This window comes from Monodon monoceros, unplaced genomic scaffold, assembly GCF_005190385.1.
Source record: "Monodon monoceros isolate NGI ecotype Baffin Bay Population unplaced genomic scaffold, NGI_Narwhal_1 Super_Scaffold_17, whole genome shotgun sequence".
In the NCBI taxonomy this organism is placed as follows: Eukaryota; Metazoa; Chordata; class Mammalia; order Artiodactyla; family Monodontidae; genus Monodon; species Monodon monoceros.
This window is the reverse complement of record NW_021703773.1, coordinates 7659441-7679161: the sequence shown is the minus strand read 5'-3', so window position 1 is coordinate 7679161 and position 19721 is coordinate 7659441. Positions and strand designations below refer to the sequence as shown.

General features: G+C 40.2%; 1 protein-coding gene across 1 annotated transcript in view; it reads left to right on the top strand.

Moving 5' to 3' along the window:
- Nucleotides 1-19721, top strand: part of UNC5D (unc-5 netrin receptor D) — a 606988-nt gene that overhangs the window by 326531 nt on the left and 260736 nt on the right. The window contains exon 2 of the mRNA XM_029226506.1: nt 10485-10703. Coding sequence (XP_029082339.1) covers nt 10485-10703 — 219 coding nt within the window. The remainder of the gene's footprint in view (nt 1-10484; nt 10704-19721) is intronic.

Sequence of the window (19721 nt, the reverse complement as noted above, 5' to 3'; positions counted from 1 at the left end):
GTGGTTCCTCACCACTCTTTTGGTTTTATGAACTGCACATAATTGCCATAAGACAGGCACTCACTAAATGACCCTATTGCACTTCTAAGGGTCCATTCACTTGAACTGAAATGGAATTGTGAGGTGTTTCAGTCATATCTTCGTTCAGATTCTTACTAAGCTACATAACGTTAGACAAGACACGTAATTGAAGTGTTTTCTCAAATGCAAATGGAGGTCCTCGCTGTCCCCACCTTGGAGTGATAGTGTCAAACTTAAATGACTTAATCCATGTAGAAGCCTCATTACCATAACCTGTAACCATTCAGTAAGTGGCAGCTCTTGTTTTTCTCTCTGCTAACATAGTTTCCATGTTTTTTTAGCTTCCCCAAAACTACTTAACACTGAGTGCGTTGGGATTTAATAGTGAAGCTTGGCACTCTGTCTTTAAGAAGGTAGATCTGGGGCTTCCCTGGTGGCACAGTGGTTGAGAGCCCACCTGCCGACGCAGGGGACACGGGTTCGTGCCCCGGTCCGGGAAGATCCCACATGCCGCGGAGCAGCTGGGCCTGTGAGCCATGGCCGCTGAGCCTGCGCGTCCGGAGCCTGTGCTCTGCAACGGGAGAGGCCACAACAGTGAGAGGCCCGCGTACCACAAAAAAAAAGAAAAGGTAGATCTGGGTGTATCAGTGAGGAGTATTTTCTGCAAAAACAGAAAACCTGATTTAAAAATAACAAATTATCTGGAGATATATGCCTCCTGGTGTGTGTTCAGCCTCTTTGTTGTCAGAGCTGGTATCTCTGTGTCCTTCTTCAACTTTTCCTTGTGATCATCCCCAGTTAAGACAGGAACAAAAAAATATGTCGATACCCACCACATTTATTCCTTTTATCAGGAAAATAAAAGCTATCTCAGAAAGTTCTGTTTATCACGCATTTGCCATCGAGGGGTGCCACGTGGCCATTCCCACCTGCAAAAAGTAAACTCAGTCCGTGACTTTTCATGCCTCTACCAGGTGGGAGAAGGCAGTTGGCAGGTCAGTCATCAGCATTTCTCACACCAGGTTTAAAACTATAATCTGAATTATAGAGCAGTGGCCAATGTATTGAGATTACAAGTAAATTTACCTTGAAGCCCAAAATACCCATGCAGTCTTCCATAAAACCATTTATTGAAGTAAGTCATCACCACTACCCCACACCCCAATCCCCTCCAAAGGATGGGATTTGTCAGCAACTTTAAAAAAAAATTTTTATTGAAGTATAGTTGATTTATAATGCTATGTTAATTTCTGCTGTACAGAAAAGTGATTGTTATGCATATATATACTTTTCATATTCTTTTCGATTACGGTTGTCATCAAATTAAAAAAAAATTTTTTTTATACACTAGGTTCTTATTAGTTATCCATTTTATACATGTTAGTGTATACATGTCAATCCCAATCTCCCAATTGATCCCACCATCCCCACCCCCAGCCACTTTCCCCCCTTGGTATCCATACGTTTGTTCTCTACATCTGGGTCTCTATTTCTGCCCTGCAGACAGGTTCATCTGTACCATTTTTCTAGGTTCCACATATATGCATTAATATACGGTATTTGTTTTTCTCGTTCTGACTTATTTCACTCTGTATGACAGTCTCTAGATAGATCCACGTCTCTACAAATGACCCAATTTCGTTCCTTTTTATGGCTGAGTAATATTCCATTGTATATATGTACCACACCTTCTTTATCCATTCATCTGTCAGTGGGCATTTAGGTTGCTTCCATGATGTGGCTATTGTAAAGGGTGCTGCAGTGAACATTGGGGTGCATGTGTCCTTTTGAATTATGGTTTTCTCTGGGTATATGCCCAGTAGTGGGATTGCTGGGTCATATGGTAGTTCTCTTTTTAGTTTTATAAGGAACCTCCATACTGTTCTCCATAGTGGCTGTATCAGTTTACATTCCCACCAACAGTGCAAGAGGGTTCCCTTTTCTCCACACCCTCTCCAGCATTTGCTGTTTGCAGATTTTCTGATGATGCCCATTCTAACTGGTGTGAGGTGATACCTCATGGTAGTGTTGATTTGCATTTCTCTAATAATTAGTGATGTTGAGCAGCTTTTCATGTGCTTCTTGGCCATCTCTATGTCTTCTTTGGAGAAATGTCTGTTTAGGTCTTCTGCCCATATTTGGATGGGGTTGTTTGTTTATTTAATATTGAGCTGCATGAGCTGTTTATATTTTTTGGAGATTAATCCTTTGTCCATTGATTCGTTTGCAAATATTTTCTCCCATTCTGAGGGTTGTCTTTTCATCTTGTTTGTAGTTTCCTTTGCTTTGCAAAAGGTTTTAAGTTTCATTAGGTCCCATTTGTTTATTTTAGTTTTTATTTCCATTACTCTAGGAGGTGGATCAAAAAAGATCTTGCTGTGATTTATGTCAGAGTGTTCTTCCTATGTTTTCCTCTAAGAGTTTTATAGTGTCCGGTCTTACATGTAGGTCTCGAATCCATTTGGAGTTGATTTTTGTGTATGGTGTTAGGGAGTGTTCTAATTTCATTCTTTTACATGTATCTGTCCAGTTTTCCCAGCACCACTCATTCAAGAGACTGTCTTTTCTCCATTGTATATCCTTGCCTCCTTTGTCATAGATTAGTTGACCATAGGTGCATGGGTTTATCTCTGGGCTTTCTATCCTGTTCCATTGATCTATATTTCTGTTTTTGTGCCAGTACCATATTGTCTTGATCAGTGTAGCTTTTTAGTATAGTCTGAAGTCAGGGAGCCTGATTCCTCCAGCTCTGTTTTTCGTTTTCAAGATTGCTTTGGCTATTCGGGGTCTTTGGTGTTTCCGTACAAATTGTGAAAATTTTTGTTCTAGTTCTGTGAAAAATGCCATTGGTAGTTTGATAGGGATTGCACTGAATCTGTAGATTTCTTTGGGTAGTATAGCCATTTTCACAATGTTGTTGCTTCCAGTCCAAGAACATGGTATATCTCTCCATCTATTTGTATCATTTTTAATTTCTTTCATCAGTGTCTTACAGTTTTCTGCATACAGGTCTTTTGTCTCCCTAGGTAGGTTTATTCCTAGGTATTTTATTCTTTTTGTTGCAATGGTAAATGGGAGTGTTTCCTTAATTTCTCTTTCAGAGTTTCCATCATTAGCGTATAGGAATGCAAGAGATTTCTGTGCATTAATTTTGTATCCTGCAACTTTACCAAATTCATTGATTAGCTCTAGTAGTTTTCTGGTAGCATATGTATAGTCATGTCATCTGCAAACAGTGACAGTTTTACTTCTTCTTTTCCAATTTGTGTTCCTTTTATTTCTTTTTTTCTCTGATTGCCATGGCTAGAACTTACAAAGCTATGTTGAATAATAGTGGTGAGAGTGGACATCCTTGTCTTGTTCCTGATCTTAGTGGAAATGGTCTCAGTTTTTCACCATTGAGAATGATGTTTGCTGTCGGTTTGTCATGTATGGCCTTTATTATATTGAGGTCAGTTCCCTCTATGCCCACTTTCTGGAGAGTTTTTAATCATAAACGGGTGTTGAATTTTGTCAGAAGCTTTTTCTGAATCTATTTTAGATGATCATATGGTTTTTATTCTTCAATTTGTTAATATGGTGTATCACTGATTGATTTGCACATATCGAAGAATCCTTGCATCCCTGGGATAAATCCCACTTGATCATGGTGTATAATCCTTTTGATGTGTGGTTGGATTCTGTTTGCTAGTATTTTGTTGAGGATTTTTGCGTGTATATTCATCAGTGATATTGGTCTGTAATTTTCTTTTTTTGTAGTATGTTTGTCTGCTTTTGGTATCAGGGTGATGGTGGCCTCATAGAATGAGTTTGGGAGTGATCCTTTTTCTGCAGTTTTTTGGAAGAGTTTTAGAAGCATGTATGTTAGCTCTTCTCGAAAATTTTGATAGACTTTACCTGTGAAGCCATCTTGTCTGGATTTTTGGTTGTTGGAAGATTTTTAATCACAGTTTCAATTTCATTACTTGTGATTTGTCTGTTCATATTTTCTATTTTTTCTTGGTTCAGTCTTGGAAGGTTATACCTTTCTAAGAATTTGTCCATTTCTTCCAGGTTGTCCATTTTATTGGCAGAGAGTTGCTTGTAGTGGTCTCTTAGGATGCTTTGTAGTTCTGTGGTGTCTGTTGTAACTTCTCCTTTTCATTTCTAATTCTATTGATTCGAGTCCTCTCCCTCTTTTTCTTGATGAGTCTGGCTAATGGTCTATCAATTCTGTTTATCTTCTCAGAGAACCAGCTTTTAGCTTATTGCTCTTTGCTATTATTTTCTTTGTTTCTATTTCATTTATTTCTGCTCTAATCTTTATGATTTCTTTCCTTCTGCTCACTTTGGGTTTTGTTTGTTCCTCTTTCTCTAGTTCCTTTAAGTGTAAGGTTAGATTGTTTGAGATTTTTCTTGTTTCTTGAGGTAGGCTTGTATTGCTATAAACCTCCCTCTTAGAACTGCTTTTGCTGCGTCCCATAGGTTTTGGATCGTCGTGTTTTCATTGTCATTTGTCTCTAGGTATTTTTGATTTCCCTTTTGATTTCTTCAGTGGTCTCTTGGTTATTTACTATCGTAATGTTTAGCCTCCATTTTTTGGTGCTTTTTATATTTTTCTCCCTGTAATTGATTTCTAATCTCATAGTGTTGTGGCCAGAAAAGATGCTTGATATGATTTCAGTTTTCTTAAATTTACTGAGACTTGATTTGTGACCCAAGAAGTGACCTATCCTGGAGAATGTTCTGTGTACACTAGAGAAGAAAGTGTAATCTGCTGTTTTTGGATGGAATGCCCTATAAATATCAATTAAATCTGTCTGGTCTATTGTGTCATTTAAAGCTTGTTTCCTTACTAAGTTTCTGTTTGGATGACCTGCCCATTGGTGTAGTGAGGTGTTAAAGTCCCCCGCTGTTATTGTGTTACTGTTGATTTCCTCTTACAGCTGTTAGCAGTTGCCTTATGATTGATGTGCTCCTATGTTGGGTGCATATATATTTATAATTGTTATATCTTCTTCTTGGATTGGTCCCTTGATCATTATGTAGTGTCCTTCCTTGTCTCTTATAACATTCTTTATTTTAAAGTCTATTTTATCTGATATGTGTATTGCTACTCCAGGTTTCTTTTGATTTCCATTAGCGTGGAATATCTTTTTCCGTCCCCTCACTTGCAGTCTGTATGTGTCTCTAGGCCTGAAGTGGGTCTCTTGTAGACAGCATATATATGGGTCTTGTTTTTGTATCCATTCAGCGAGCCTGTGTCTTTTGGTTGGAACATTTAATCTATTCACGTTTAAGGTAATTATCGATATGTATGTTCCTATTACCATATTCTTAACTGACTTGGGTTTGTTTTTGTAGGTACTTTTCTTCTCTTGTGTTTCCCACTTAGAGAAGTTCCTTTAGCATTTGTTGTAGAGCTGGTTTGGTGGTGCTGAATTTTCTTAGCTTTTACTTGTCTGTAAAGCTTTTGATTTCTCAAATCTGAATGAGGTCCTTGCTGGGTCGAGTAATCTTGTTTGTACGTTCTTCACTTTCATCACTTTAAGTATATCATGCCACTCCCTTCTGGCTCATAGAGTTTCTGCTGAGAAATCAGCTGTTAACCTTATGGGAGTTGTCTCGTATATTATTTGGCATTTTTCCTTTGTTGCTTTCAATAATTTTTCTTTGTCTTTAGTTCTTGCCAATTTGACTACTGTGTGTTTTGGCGTGTTTGTCCTTGGGTTTATCCTGTATGGGACTCTCTGTGTTTCCTGGACTTGGGTGGCTATTTCCTTTCCCATGTTGGGGAAGTTTTCGACTCTAATCTCTTCAAATATTTTCTCGGGTCCTTTCTCTTCTCCTTCTGGGACCCCTCTAATGCAAATGTTGTTGCATTTAATGTTGTCCCAGAGGTCTCTTATGCTGTCTTCATTTCTTTTCATTCTTTTTTCTTTATTCTGTTCCACAGCAGTGAATTCCACCATTCTGTCTTCCACGTAACTTATCCGTTCTTCTGACTCAGTTATTCTGCTATTTATTCCTTCTAGTGTATTTTTCATTTCAGTTATTGTATTGTTCATCTCTCTTTGTTTGTTCTTTAATTCTTCTAGGTCTTTGTTATACATTTCTTGCATCTTCTCGATCTTTGCCTCCATTCTTTTTCCAAGGTCCTGGATCATCTTCACTATCATTTTTCTAAATTCTTTTTCTGGCAGGTTGCCTATCTCCACTTCATTTTGTTGTTTTTCTGGGGTTTTATCTTGTTCCTTCATCCGATCCATAGCCCTCTGCCTTTTCATCTTGTCTTTCTGTGAATGTGGTTTTTGTTCCACAGGCTGCAGGATTGTAGTTCTTCTTGCTTCTGCTGTCTGCTCTCTGGTGGATGAGGCTGTCTAAGAGGCTTGTGCAAGTTTCCTGATGGGAGGGACTGGTGGTGGGTAGAGCTGGCTGTTGCTCTGGTGGGCCAAGCTCAGTAAAACTTTAATGTGCTTGTCTGCTGATGGGTGAGGCTGGGTTTCCTCCCTGTTGGTTGTTTGGCCCGAGGCGACCCAGCACTGGAGCCTACCCAGGCTCTTTGGTGGGGCTAATGGCGGACTCTGGGAGGGCTCACGCCAAGGAGTACTTCCCAGAACTTCTGCTGCCAGTGTCTTTGTCCCCACGGTGAGACACAGCCATGCCCCCCCTCTGCAGGAGACCCTCCAACACTAGCAAGTAGGTCTGGTTCAGTGTCTTATGGGGTCACTGCTGCTTCCCCTGGGTCCCTATGCGCATACTAATTTGTGTGTGCCCTCCAAGAGTGGAGTCTCTGTTTCCCACAGTCCTGTCATACTCCTGCAATCAAATCCCGCTAGCCTTCAAAGTCTGATTCTCTAGGAATTCCTCCTCCCGTTGCCAGACCCCCAGGTTGGGAAGCCTGACATGGGGCTCAGAACCTTCACTCCAGTGGGTGGACTTCTGTGGTATAAGTGTTCTCCAGTCTGTGAGTCACAGACTCCGCAGTTATGGGATTTGATTTTACTGTGATTGCGCCCCTCCTACCGTCTCCTTGCGGCTTCTCCTTTGTCTTTGGATGTGGGGTATCTTTTTTGATGAGTTCCAGTGTCTTCCTGTCAGTGATTGTTCAGCAGTTAGTTGTGATTCCGGTGCTCTCGCCAGAGGCAGTGAGAGCACGTCCTTCTCCTCCTCGATCTCGAACCAATGAATCTGGTTGTCAGCAACTTCTTCGCCCCAGCTTGGAACTTCTTTTGGCAACTTCCCAGCCTGATGGGTTAAGAAGGGGCTACTTTCCTGGGGTAGCAGCCTTTTTGTTGCAAGGGAGGCATGTGAAGGGCAGGGCACTGCTATACCAGCAATTCAGGTCTGAGCCTGGTGAGGATCCTGGGGAGGGGAAGCGGGGAGAGGGATCTGTATAAGGCAAACAGCACTCCTAACACTTCACTATACATACAAAGCAAACAACAACAACAAAAGGAAAATATGTAACTTTTCTATTTTCACTTACTGTATTTCATTTCTTAGGATGCAAACAAATGGTAATACATATAGAAATGCATACCCACAGTGTCTCACCTTTCTACTCTTACCCTCATAAATTGATTTTTTTTTTGTTATTTTTTGCTTTCCTGGACCCTGACCTGTTTCCTATACATACATGATATTAACGTGGCCTCAGTAATAGTTAAGATAGAATGTTACATTCTGCCTCTTTTTTTCTTCCTCTGAACATTGATTGATTCTTTTGTAAATTGCTTTTCATTTTTTTAAAATTGAAGTATAGTTAATTTACAATGGTGTGTTAGTTTCAAATGTGTAGCAAAGTGATTCAATTATACATATATATATATTTTTTTGTTTTGTTTTGCTATGTACCTAGATTCCTTTCCATTATAGGCTATTACAAGTTATTGAGTATAGTTCTCTGTGCTATACTGTAGGTCCTTGTTGCTTACCTATTTTATATACAGTAGTGTATATATGTTAATCCCAAACTCCTGATTTATCTCCCCTCACCCCATATTCCCTTTGGTAACCATAACTTTGTTTCCTGTATCTGTGAGTCTTTCTGTTTTGTTAGATTGACTGATTCTTAATGGAGGGCCTCGAGGTCGCCGGGACACTTACAGCCAATTTTCCCGTTCCACTCTCCTGCTCTCTGTTTTAGATGAAGACTGAACTTGTTATTTTATCTAATGGGGTTTTACTAAAATAGCAGGAAGGTAACCCAATTGCTTTCAGATCTCTCTGTTTTGTGACTCAGGTGGTTAAAACTCGATTTATCTTATCATCCAATACCTTTGTATGTCATTTTACTTAAACTGGTTAAATGTGGTCTCACTATTTACTTAGAAGTTGGTTTTTTGTGACCCACACCCCATGTCAGTAGTTACCTCTGACATTTAGGCATTGTTACTAATTAAGCAAAAACACCTCATACAGCATTTAGCAATTACACCCCTGTTCACTCAGGCTACCACCATGGGGGTCTGCATATATTCTTTATCAGGTGACCCTTTTCTGCAACAGTGAATTACTTTGGACAGAACTCAAGCCCCTGATGGGAGTGTGAGCTGTTTGATGCCCACATAAAGTCTTCTAATACCTTTGTCATTTCCTCTAATGCATGGATTTACAGAAGCCTGAGGGGACTTGGTATTTATTGAAGATGGAAATTGCTGTGAGCAGTCAGTAACAGAATGAATTAATATATGATACATTTTATGAAGTCCATTGTAAATATAATTTAAAACATTAAAAAGCACCCTCAGATTCTGTCCTGAAACCCTTCTTATTCCATGTGATATGTACACATTTTATTTTCTGAGGGAGTTTATTTTATAACTTAAACTGTTTGCTCTCTTATTATTTGGAATATTTGTGTTATGATGCTTTTTTGGTCCTTCTGTTCATTAGCTTTTCTATTAACATGAGTTAACTTTTCTATTACAGATGCACTTGATAGCTTATAAATGTCAAACTCTTTAATATGTGAGGCCTTTCCCCCCCTTAAGTTGATACATTTAATGAAAAAAAAAAAGTTTGGAGAATCAAACTATTGTGTTTAATTCATTTCAGTGGCATGACATAGTGCTTATGTATTCCCGTTGGCAAACAGTCTTTTTCATAACTCAGTGTCTTTTATTTTCTTCCTCACGCAAACATATAATTATAGGCAGTCATTCCTCCTGTGTCCTAGACCCCTTCTTTTACATTTACTAATTCTCTCTACAGGTTCTTACAACAGGACATACCCCCTAATATTGTGAATTATGTTTATCCTTGACAGTGCTTACTTATTTAGGTTATTGACTTGAGTTGCTCTGTTTGTTCAGAATTCCATTGATGGCACCCAGAAAGCCGGGTTAGGACACAGAATGCACCTGGTCTCCAGGCTCTCTCCTGTTGAACTAGATTGTTGTTCCAGTGGTTTCATTTGGTCCCTTTCTGCAGCTCAGCCCTAAAGACTGATTTGCTTTGAATGGGAGTAATCCTCTCTGGGGCATAGCTGATCTGGTTATTGAAATCTTTGCTTGCTTTGTTCTTTCTGTGGAATGGCCATGGGAAGGCAGAAGATAGGGTTTCTCTTGGTTATGCTCCACATTGCTCAGCAGTTACATCTTTCTTCCCTTGACTTTGTGCTAGTTTCCTGGGACTTAAGTCCTTGCTAAATGGAGTGAAGAGACAATGAAGCCAAGTCTTGGCTTATGCTTTTTCCTTTTCATATTGTTTCTCTCCACTCATCAGTTCCCTGTACTTGGGGAGACTCACATCTGTTTCTTCCCTTTGAACAGATGTAACTATAGATATTAAACTAAAAACTTATAGCTTGTAGTGATTTGTTTTAGTTCTTAACCTTAAAAGTGAGGTAGCTTTTGGGGTCAGGAGTGCTGGGCGTAAAGAATGATGGTCAAAGACAAGCAGAAGAAATGTGTATTCCTTTTAGAAGGTTTAGTAAATTTGGGGAAGAAACGCTATCCAAGGTAGAATACCAGACAATCTCCAAAGTTTCATAGGTAAAGAAAGTGGACAGTTTGGAATCTTTTGGACATGTCTTATGATCGACCATCCTCCACCAACGTCACCATTATTTACACTCATTGATGGGAAAACCAAATCTATTCCCTCCATTATTTCAAAGTTTTGAGGCAGCTTGGGCCCCTCGTTGAACACTTCGCCAGACTGAATCTTAAGATTTAGCCTGTCACCCCACAGATGTTTATCTCAGGTCTTTCAGCAAAGGCAGATTCAAAACTGTAGTTTGAGAGGGTCTCCTGTTCATTGTTTTCACTCATCCGGTAATACTGAATGTGTGTCTGTCTAAAGGTACCATATCATGCTAATTCAATCTCTAGAAGATAATTCATCTGCACAGGCCTTACAAGCATGCTGTTAGGATACAAAGTTTTCCAGCACAGATTATTAAAGCAGGTTGTTCTTTCTGGCCTGATGTATGTGCTGCCAGTGTAGACTGTGTTCTAATATCTTCTTCAATTTCACAGGAACTGACAATGGCGAAGTCCTCCCTGAATCCATCCCATCAGCTCCTGGGACACTGCCTCATTTCATAGAGGAGCCAGGCGATGCTTATATCATCAAGAGCAACCCCATTGCACTGAGGTGCAAAGCAAGGCCAGCCATGCAGATATTCTTCAAATGCAATGGCGAGTGGGTCCATCAAAATGAGCATGTCTCTGAGGAGAGTCTGGACGAGAGTTCAGGTAAGAACGGGAAGCAATCAGAACCACCTACGGTAGCTTCTCAGATGCTCACATTGTTACATGACTGCTTAAGCCGCCACCATTACCTCATTTGAATGAGGTCATAGTAACATCATCTCTGGAATATCATGTACAGTCATATCTTTACATGACTCCACGGCTCCCTTGCCTAGTGTACTTCCGTATGGTAGAGTTTTTTATTTTCCTGCTCTATATAACTTTAAGACCTAATTTTGTATGGGAGTTAATATTCTCACTGGAAATAAAACCAGGCATTCACTGTTTTCATTTTTCTGAATTCTAAATACTTTTTCAAGACATAAATCCTTCACCAAACACCTTTTTTTTTTTTTTTTTTTTTTTGTGGTACGTGGGCCTCTCACTGTTGTGGCCTCTCCCATTGCGGAGCGGGCCTCTCACTGTTGTGGCCTCTCCTGTTGTGGAGCACAGGCTCCAGACGCGCAGGCTCAGCGGGCATGGCTCACGGGCCCAGCCGCTCCGCAGCATGTGGGATCCTCCCGGACCGGGGCACGAACCCGTGTCCCCTGCATCGGCAGGCGGACTCTCAACCACTGCGCCACCAGGGAAGCCCCACCAAACACCTTTTTAAGCAGCATAAATTCAGTTTCTCTAATCTTTCGTCCTGGATATTATTTTTGTGTGCTTCATTCTCCACAGCTGGTGGTTTCTGTGTCGTCTTTAAGTTGTTTTGATTACTGTGTAGTGATACAGCCCAAATTAGAAGACCAAATTTGGATAGGATCTCCAGTATAAACGAATTTCAGGACTATCGTTATTGGCTTGGCTAATTTGGCTGTTGAGGAGTTATGATGAGAATAGTGATCATACTAGCTAATGTTTGTTGAGCACTTACTATATACCAGGCCTTACCTAAGCATTTGATAGACATCATCTCACTGTCTTTTCAATAGCTCTCTGGGGTAAATAATGCTGTCACTGCCTTCTTATAGATAAGGAAACTGAGGCTCAAAGAAATTAAGTAAACTGTGGGCTTGTGCTGGATCTGAAAGTAAGATCATTTGACTCAACTTTAAAAATTTATAACTTTTATATTTTAACATATAACAGAAAGAGTATATGCTTTTGAACTTTGTCTACTCAGACTAACTGAAAATTTAGCCTCGTCCTAAGTCCAGTCTGGTGTCACTCTAGATTATTGATTTCATTAGTTCTGAACTTATTCACTAGATGTCAGATTCTGAATAAATCAAAAAGCCTGAGTATAATTAAGAAGTTTCAAGATGGCTTAATTTATTGACTGTGTACCAGTGCTGTTTAATACGCTAGGCTGGGCCTTTCAGAGTATTCCAAGAAGGGTAGGAGGCAAACACTGATCTCTAGACCTTCATAGCAACTAATAGGTATAAGACCAATACACCTGTAAGTGCAGTACAAATGAAGTTGTGATAAATGTCTGAAGAGAGGTAGATGGTACTAGGGAGGATTTTTTAAAAAACCATGTCTAACTCGGGCTCTCAGGAAAGGTGTGGAAGCTATAGTATTTGAAAGGGACGTTGATGAATATGTAATTCAGTTAGGCATAGTTGATGCTAAACCCTATGGGGGAGTGAGGAGTCTCAATGGGCAACATTAGCAAGTGAGAGAAAGCTGAGTGTATGTTCCACACAGCTTGGTTTGCTTGAAATATGAAATAGATGTAGGAGACAGCAGCTGATAGCTGGAAAACAGCTCAGTCAGTGGCATAAAAGACCTCAAATACCAGAGCAAGGAGTCTTTTAATTAATTTTATGGATATTTTGCTAATGGTGGGGGTTGATTATATCGACACATGGGAATGAAGTGGCTTTGAAGCTATGCTTCAGAAGATGAATCTAGCAGAGGCCTTTGGAATGGTAAGGAGAAGTAGGAATGGGGAAGTTAGGAGACTGGGATAATTCAGTTGAGAAAGTAAGGTCTGCTTCTTGAGCAATGGCCACAGAAATAAGAACTAGATATCTGATGTGAGAAACACTTCAACAAATCAGACTTAATAGCTGAATGGATAAATGAATGAATGGAGAAATAAAAACTAATCTTTTAACGGAAGCAAAAGGGTAGTAATCACATTAGCAAGGAGAAAAGTCTAAGATCATTGTTTGGACAAACTGCACTTGAAATACTTACGGGGTATAATGAAGAGATGTAGATCTGGAACTTGGTAAAGTTCAGAGATAGAAAAGTAGATTAGGTAATCATCAATAAAGAATGAAGCCATGGACGTGGAGGAGTTGTCAAGGGGGAGTGGGTAATATGACAAGAAAATGGAACTAGAGGCACACCTCCCTAAGGGTCAGCAAGGAGAAGCGTCAGCAGCCAGCAAAGAAGTAAGCAGGGTATGCTGTGTTCCAAAGCAAAAGGAGAAAATCATTTCATAAAGATCTTCAGGAATTACCCTGGCTCTACTTAGGAATCAATGAAGAAGGAGGCAAAGAACTAAACACATATAGCAGCAGTGCTAAGCCTTATGCAGTTCTGAGCTGATTCGTGTTTGTAGTATGAATGCATCAAAAGGTAGAGAAGCACCTAAAATCTTATCACAATTCCCTATCCATTCCACTTTGGAACTAGTATGAGGAAAAAAACAAAAGTGCTTTTTTAGAGATGCTGTTCTTCAGACCAAAAGCATGCTTAGAACTTAGGAATCTAAGTGTGCGAATGGGAAGGGATCTCAGTGGTAAACCTAACAGCCGTATTTTATTCATGAAATAAAAGGTTCCAGGAGATACAAGTATTCATGGTATAGTTCTTCCTAGAACCCAGGTCTCCTGATCTTCACTTTAGATACATTTCCTTGACACTGTAAGCCACCTTTATATACTTATTCCTGTGGTCTCCTTCCCAGTCAAAATATCGACACATTCCCTTACTGACATAAGGGTGGGTTTCAGCACCTGGCTCAGTATTTCCTATCATGAATCTGTTCAGTGTTTAATTCCCCAAGTATATAATCCAGTACTGTTCCATTGGAGTTTCTTTATTACTGACCATTTCAGCCATCTCTCTAAGGGCCAATCCCGTATTCTATGTTGTGTTTCTGGCCCTGTTAAAGTTTATAACAACCAAAGATATGGAGACATTTCCAGGATTCCAGGTATAGTTTCCTTCTTTAAAGAGGGATTTGGCAAAATCAAAGCAAAAGAAGAGGACAAATTGAATCTTGGTGCCAGGAAAGTTTCTGCTTCTGTGCTCCCAAGATTGGGATTTTGGAGAGACCTAGGTGAATTGACCTGGTGTTGGACAGTTAAGTCACAAACAATAGCTATCTCACTTACCTTGGCATGAAGTCTTCCAAGAAGACACTTGGCGTTTTGGAAGAGAGCAGCAAAGGGAACAGCGTTTCCCATAGGAGCAAAACCCTATAGAACAATGGAAGAATATGAAAGGTTTATGTCTCATATCCAGTTAGTCCAACCAGAGAGGGACTCAAATACTAGTGGCTCCATGGGGCTGTGTGTTTTATCCTCAGACATTGCTGCCCTAGATTTTGCCCAGTAATGAACTTAAAATAGCAGAACCCCTTAGGGTAAACTGCTCCAAATAAAAGATAGGAAGAACATTGAAAAATGATCAACTATTTTTTTTATACCACTGCTAGAAAATCCTATATCCGTTCTCATTTAAAGACCTCTTGATAAGTATTACAGGCCAATTTAACACTCTACCCTCTTGTCATTTCACAACATTCTGCTTTGTTATTGCTTCTCCCTTTTAATTCCCTTAGCATTGCTGGGCAACTCCTTGTCTTGCAGATAGCAGCGTTGATTACATTCTCTGCCTCCATGTAAAAGACTCCCCTCTTGGCTTCATTTAAAAAAATAAAATAAGACCAATAAAAGTCTCAACTTTCAAAGGACCTGGGAAGAACAAAAAAAAATCATGAACGACAAAATCTGAAGAGATTATACACCGATTTAAAAAATAACCTGTTGAGAAAGAATTTTAACAGCTACCTTTTGGAAAAGAATTTAATAAGCACAACCATTTCTTCCAAGTCATTTTGACTGAATCAATAGGAAATGTCTCTCCCTAAAACTGTTTTTCCTCTGTGTGGTTAATGAAAATCACTGTCTACCACACACTGCAATTATGTTTCCTAAGCTCTGTAGTAATAGTGGAAAAGTGGAAACTGGAGCAAGATGAGTGGAGATATTAGACCCAAAACTAATGCATAAGTGTAATTAAGGTTGGAAACGAAATGGCCTCAGGTATTGAAAAATAGATGCATTACTTCCCCTGGGTTCTTCAGCGTGGAGCTGGAGCATAGGGATTGACTACCTTTACAGCCTTAATGGCTTTTGATGGGGTCTGAAAAATAATTCCTGCCAGTCCAGTAGGAGTGAATGATACTGAGAGACCAAGGATAATGGGACCACGTTTGACTAGAGGTAGAGAATGCTCCATGCTCTTCTAAGAAGTTGAAAGTAACTGCTTCAATATCTTTGGCCAACATGGTCTCTATTTCTAAAATCCTAGAGAACTCTGATTCTTTTTACTTAGAGGTTTTCTTTCTTCACAGAACTAATGGGAAATGCATAGGACCTGGGAGTGCTGGGAGTCGACACAGAATCTTTTGTATTTCCAAATTGGAGCAATAAATCCTTTCAGTTGTTAAAGACTGCACACTGCCTTTGGTCTTTCTGGCGATTTGGCCCCGTCATCTAACAGTTCAAACAAGAAGAAAAAGGATTGTATGTTTTCATGCAATTTAGCTTGGAAAACCCAGAGCTAGAGTTCTTTCCTGCAGAAAGCACAATTTATTTGACGTGAGTTACTGTGTTTGCACGGACATGGCTATACCTCTTCATAACGTACACTTTTAGTTCTCTGCACAAGCCGAGCGATCCTCTTCCATTTGTTCTGCCTCATTTCATTTGGAATTATGGGAAGTCTTCTTCCTTGTATTTTTCCTCTGTTAACATCTGGAGTTGAGAGGCAACCCCAATTCAGGAATCATGCCCCTGAGAAAGGAAAGGGGTGGATTGTTCAGTAATGCACACACACACACACACACACACACACACACACACAGCAACCAGCAAAACCCATCCTTGACAATCAGGATAATGTAGCCGGTGGGAAGCTTGAGTTATCAATAAGCTAAACCACTTCTTTACTGTTCAGTAAAAACGGAGTTCCCTGAACAAGGCTCCATGGTTTTTATTCTACCTTGGAGATACCAAAGTCTAATGAGTGAAATAATGTGTATTTCAATGTGTTATGGGAAAAGTCTCAACTCCAGTAGACTAATTTTTCTTCTTAAAGAATATCATTTCAGGGATTTCATTGTGTGTGATTTCCTTAAACAACTGGAGTCACTCTCTGGGAAGAAAAGGTTAATGGATTGTGTTGAGAAAAGGGAAAAGAGTAGAATAAAAAATGTATTAAATCTTTAAAGTTTGTATCTAAGAACTTTGCTCTGCTGGTGATGGGGATGTGAATATAGTATCCTCCAGAAAACCATTAATTTGAAGTTACCTCCAAATATTCACAAATCACTGAGGTGCATTTGGGAAGCATATATTTGAGACCACAGAACACAGCAGTAATCCATCTCTGAAGTGTTCCATTGACACTTTGTGGGTTTAAAACCCACAACTATAGAAACATTCTCTGACCCCACCCCAGATTTCATCCTGTTCATCACTCTGCTGCTCAGAGAGGACTGACATATTCTAAAAAGGTTTTCAGGAAAATATTATGAATTCCTTCCAAAAACTTGTGACAGAGCATGAAGACCTTGTGTCTAATTTAAGCCTTTCCTACAAAAAGAGACCGTTTACTATCATTTCATTCATAGCAGAGATAGAAGGCAGCTAACCATTTATGCAATTTAATAACTTCCTAATATTGGCCAGAGATTTGTTCTAAACCCTAAACTCTTAAAGAGTGTCTTTAGACTTTTTTATAGTCTTCTCTGTTCATACAACATTTAAAATTTTTTTTTTTCTAATTTGAAGTGGGAATTATAAGGATATTAAAAAAAAGATGGTCTGGTGATTAAGAGCATGGATATTAGTGCAAGATGATACCTCCATTTATTTTCTTCTTTTTTTTTTTTGCGGTATGCGGGCCTCTCACTGTTGTGGCCTCTCCCGTTGCGGAGCACAGGCTCTGGATGTGCAGGCTCAGCGGCCATGGCTCACGGGCCCAGCCGCTCTGCGGCATGTGGGATCTTCCCGGACCGGGGCACGAACCCGTGTCCCCTGCATCGGCAGGCGGACTCCCAACCATTGGGAAGCCCGATACCTCCATTTTTGAGATCTGGCTCTCCATTTATAGACTTTTTAAGGTAGATAGTTCCTTAGCATCCTTTCACCTCGGTTTTCCCACGTATAAAATGGCAGTTACAAGTATATCTACCCCATGGAACTATAGCAGGGGTCGTAGAACCTAATATATATGACATTACCTTGCTCAGGGTCTGGTGTATAGCAAGTACACTATCAAGGTTAGCCTTCAAAATGATAAATATAAAACTGCAATTTTTTTTTACATGGGGTAAGTGGCTGGTGATTATGCTTCCAAAAACAAATAGAAAATTATGTACATAATTACAGTTCCAGAAAGATAAAGGGGCTAGTACTATTAACAGGTAAATCATTGTCTTTCATAGAATGCCATTTTATTTGCCTGTGGTTCACTCCCTCAGTTTACATTTCGTCTTTGTTATTCTCAGAGCCCCTGGTATCGCCATGGGAGATAGAATTGGTAGGATGTATGCCCTGATCTTGGGATGATCTACTAACAGGAAGTAGTTTTAGTGACTGCAGGAATGGAAAGCCATTGATTGGGGCAGCAGGGTTGGAAATCATGAGTGTGGTTCCCACAAGTTGTATGAGGTCTGAGTGAGTCATTCAGGGGATGCTGTCCCCTAACTGACCCTCCCCTCTCCACTTCTGCCTTTTGAGTTGCGCTTCTCTCTGTTATCAGACAACACTACCGAGTTAATTTGCTTTTCTCTGCCAGACATCTCTGTGCTGATTAATTTTAATCTCCAGTGAGGACGAAACTGGAGAGCTTGGGTGTATTCTTAGTTTCTGTACTTAAGACTGAACTTGCAGTGCTTCTGAGGAATGTGTGGGGTGTTTATTATCCAGGGGAAACTAAAGAGTATTCATTAGGCATTGTGCACGCTCAAAGGAGGACTATTTTTTTTTTATCAAAATACATTTTAATCTCGTTGCTAGGATGAAGTGGCAAGAGACATTTAGCCCTAATTAAGCATCTACCAGTGAAATGAAATATGGTTCCTGCCTTTTAATTATCTACATTTAATTTGCTACTTTCAGTAGCATGTTGGCTTGGAGACATCTAAGCTTCCCGCAAGAAATGGAGGCACAGTTCCCTGAAAAGTTTTCTTGTATCTCGAAGTTTTAAAACTCCAAATATGGATCAGATTCATGTGTCTTCACCAGAGCCTTGCCCTAGACACTGAGCTAAATATTGGGTGAGGACAGAGCCTTCAAGTCAAAGGTAGGATGGCAACCATTCCCAGAAGCTTCTGGTGTTGCTGTGGAGAGGTTAGAAGCCCCTCTTGTGTGATCTTGTAGCATCTGTGCTTCTGTCATAGCAACTGTCGCATCACATGGGGACAGGTTGAAGTGTCTCCTCATCTAGCCTGCAAGATCCTTGAGGACAGGAATCTTGATCATTTACTTTGTCACAGTATCTTCAACACCTGGCAAAATGGCAAGCACATATGAGGCACTCAGTACAACTTTTTGAAAATAATATATGTTGTAAACTGTATGACATCTTTGATCTATTTCCTATTGATATGGAACCTGCAGCAAAATAATAATTATAATAATAATAATAGCATGGTTTTTAGATGAAATAAGATAATGTATGTGATGACATTAATAAAAGTAAAGTGCCATACAAATGGTATAATAATCAGTAATGATAATATGTTATTCAAAATATGGGGGAACTTATTGTTCAAGCCTATTTTCTAGGCTCTAAACCTGGGCTAGTAAGAGACAAATGAAAAACATCTCCTTGTGTAAGTGATGGACTCACTTCTTCCAGCTGAGTGGACTGTTTTCCATCTTCTTAGGAAACAGTGGAGTAAGGTGGGCCTATCTCAGAGCCAAACCCAGGCATCACCTAAGGAGATGACGGTCTATTAGAGAAGGCTCTTGAATAGGACACGGTTGCTTTTTTTTTTTTTTTTTTTTTTTTTGCGGTACGCGGGCCTCTCACTGCTGTGGTCTCTCCCGTTGCGGAGCACAGGCTCCGGATGCGCAGGCTCAGCGGCCATGGCTCACGGGCCCAGCCGCTCCGCGGCATGTGGGATCTTCCCGGACCTGGGCACAAACCCGTGTCCCCTGCATCGGCAGGCAGACTCTCAACCACTGCGCCACCAGGGAAGCCCGGAGATGGTTGCTTTTCATGGGCTGTTTGATTTTTTTTTCTCTCTCCCCAAATTGAGCAAGGCCCCATGCTACTCACGAAGTTGTATTAGAATAGTTCTTTGAGGCTTTGTGGAAGCTAATTACATAGAATCATTCTCTGGGTTAATCCCCAATCTTGAAACATCACAGTGCAAAAAAAACCAGGCATGGAGTGGGTATAACACTGGGCTAAAATGGTCCAGGGAGACAGGCACAGCGACTAGCATGAGAAAACAATTCACCAAAGCCTAGTCTGCTAGCCTCTTACTGCTTTGGTGTGGTTTGGGAGTATGACAGGAGGAAGAGGGATTCTCATCTTTTTTCTTGAATCTAGTTATTTACTTTAGCAAGCCGAGTATCCTACTACAGAGAACTTCCAAAGATTGGACATCCAGTTGTGATCAGTGGTGCATCTGAGAGCTGGTGGGCAGCAGTAACCACGGCAGGATGCCTCTGACTAGCCTTGTTGAAGTGTGATAATGGGCAGTAGATCAAAGGAAGGCGGACAGCTGTTAGTAGGCGCTGTCTGCAGCTGGCATGGTGCTGAATATTCAGTTCTACTCCAGAACTCTTTCCTTTTCTACAGAATAAGTTAGGACTA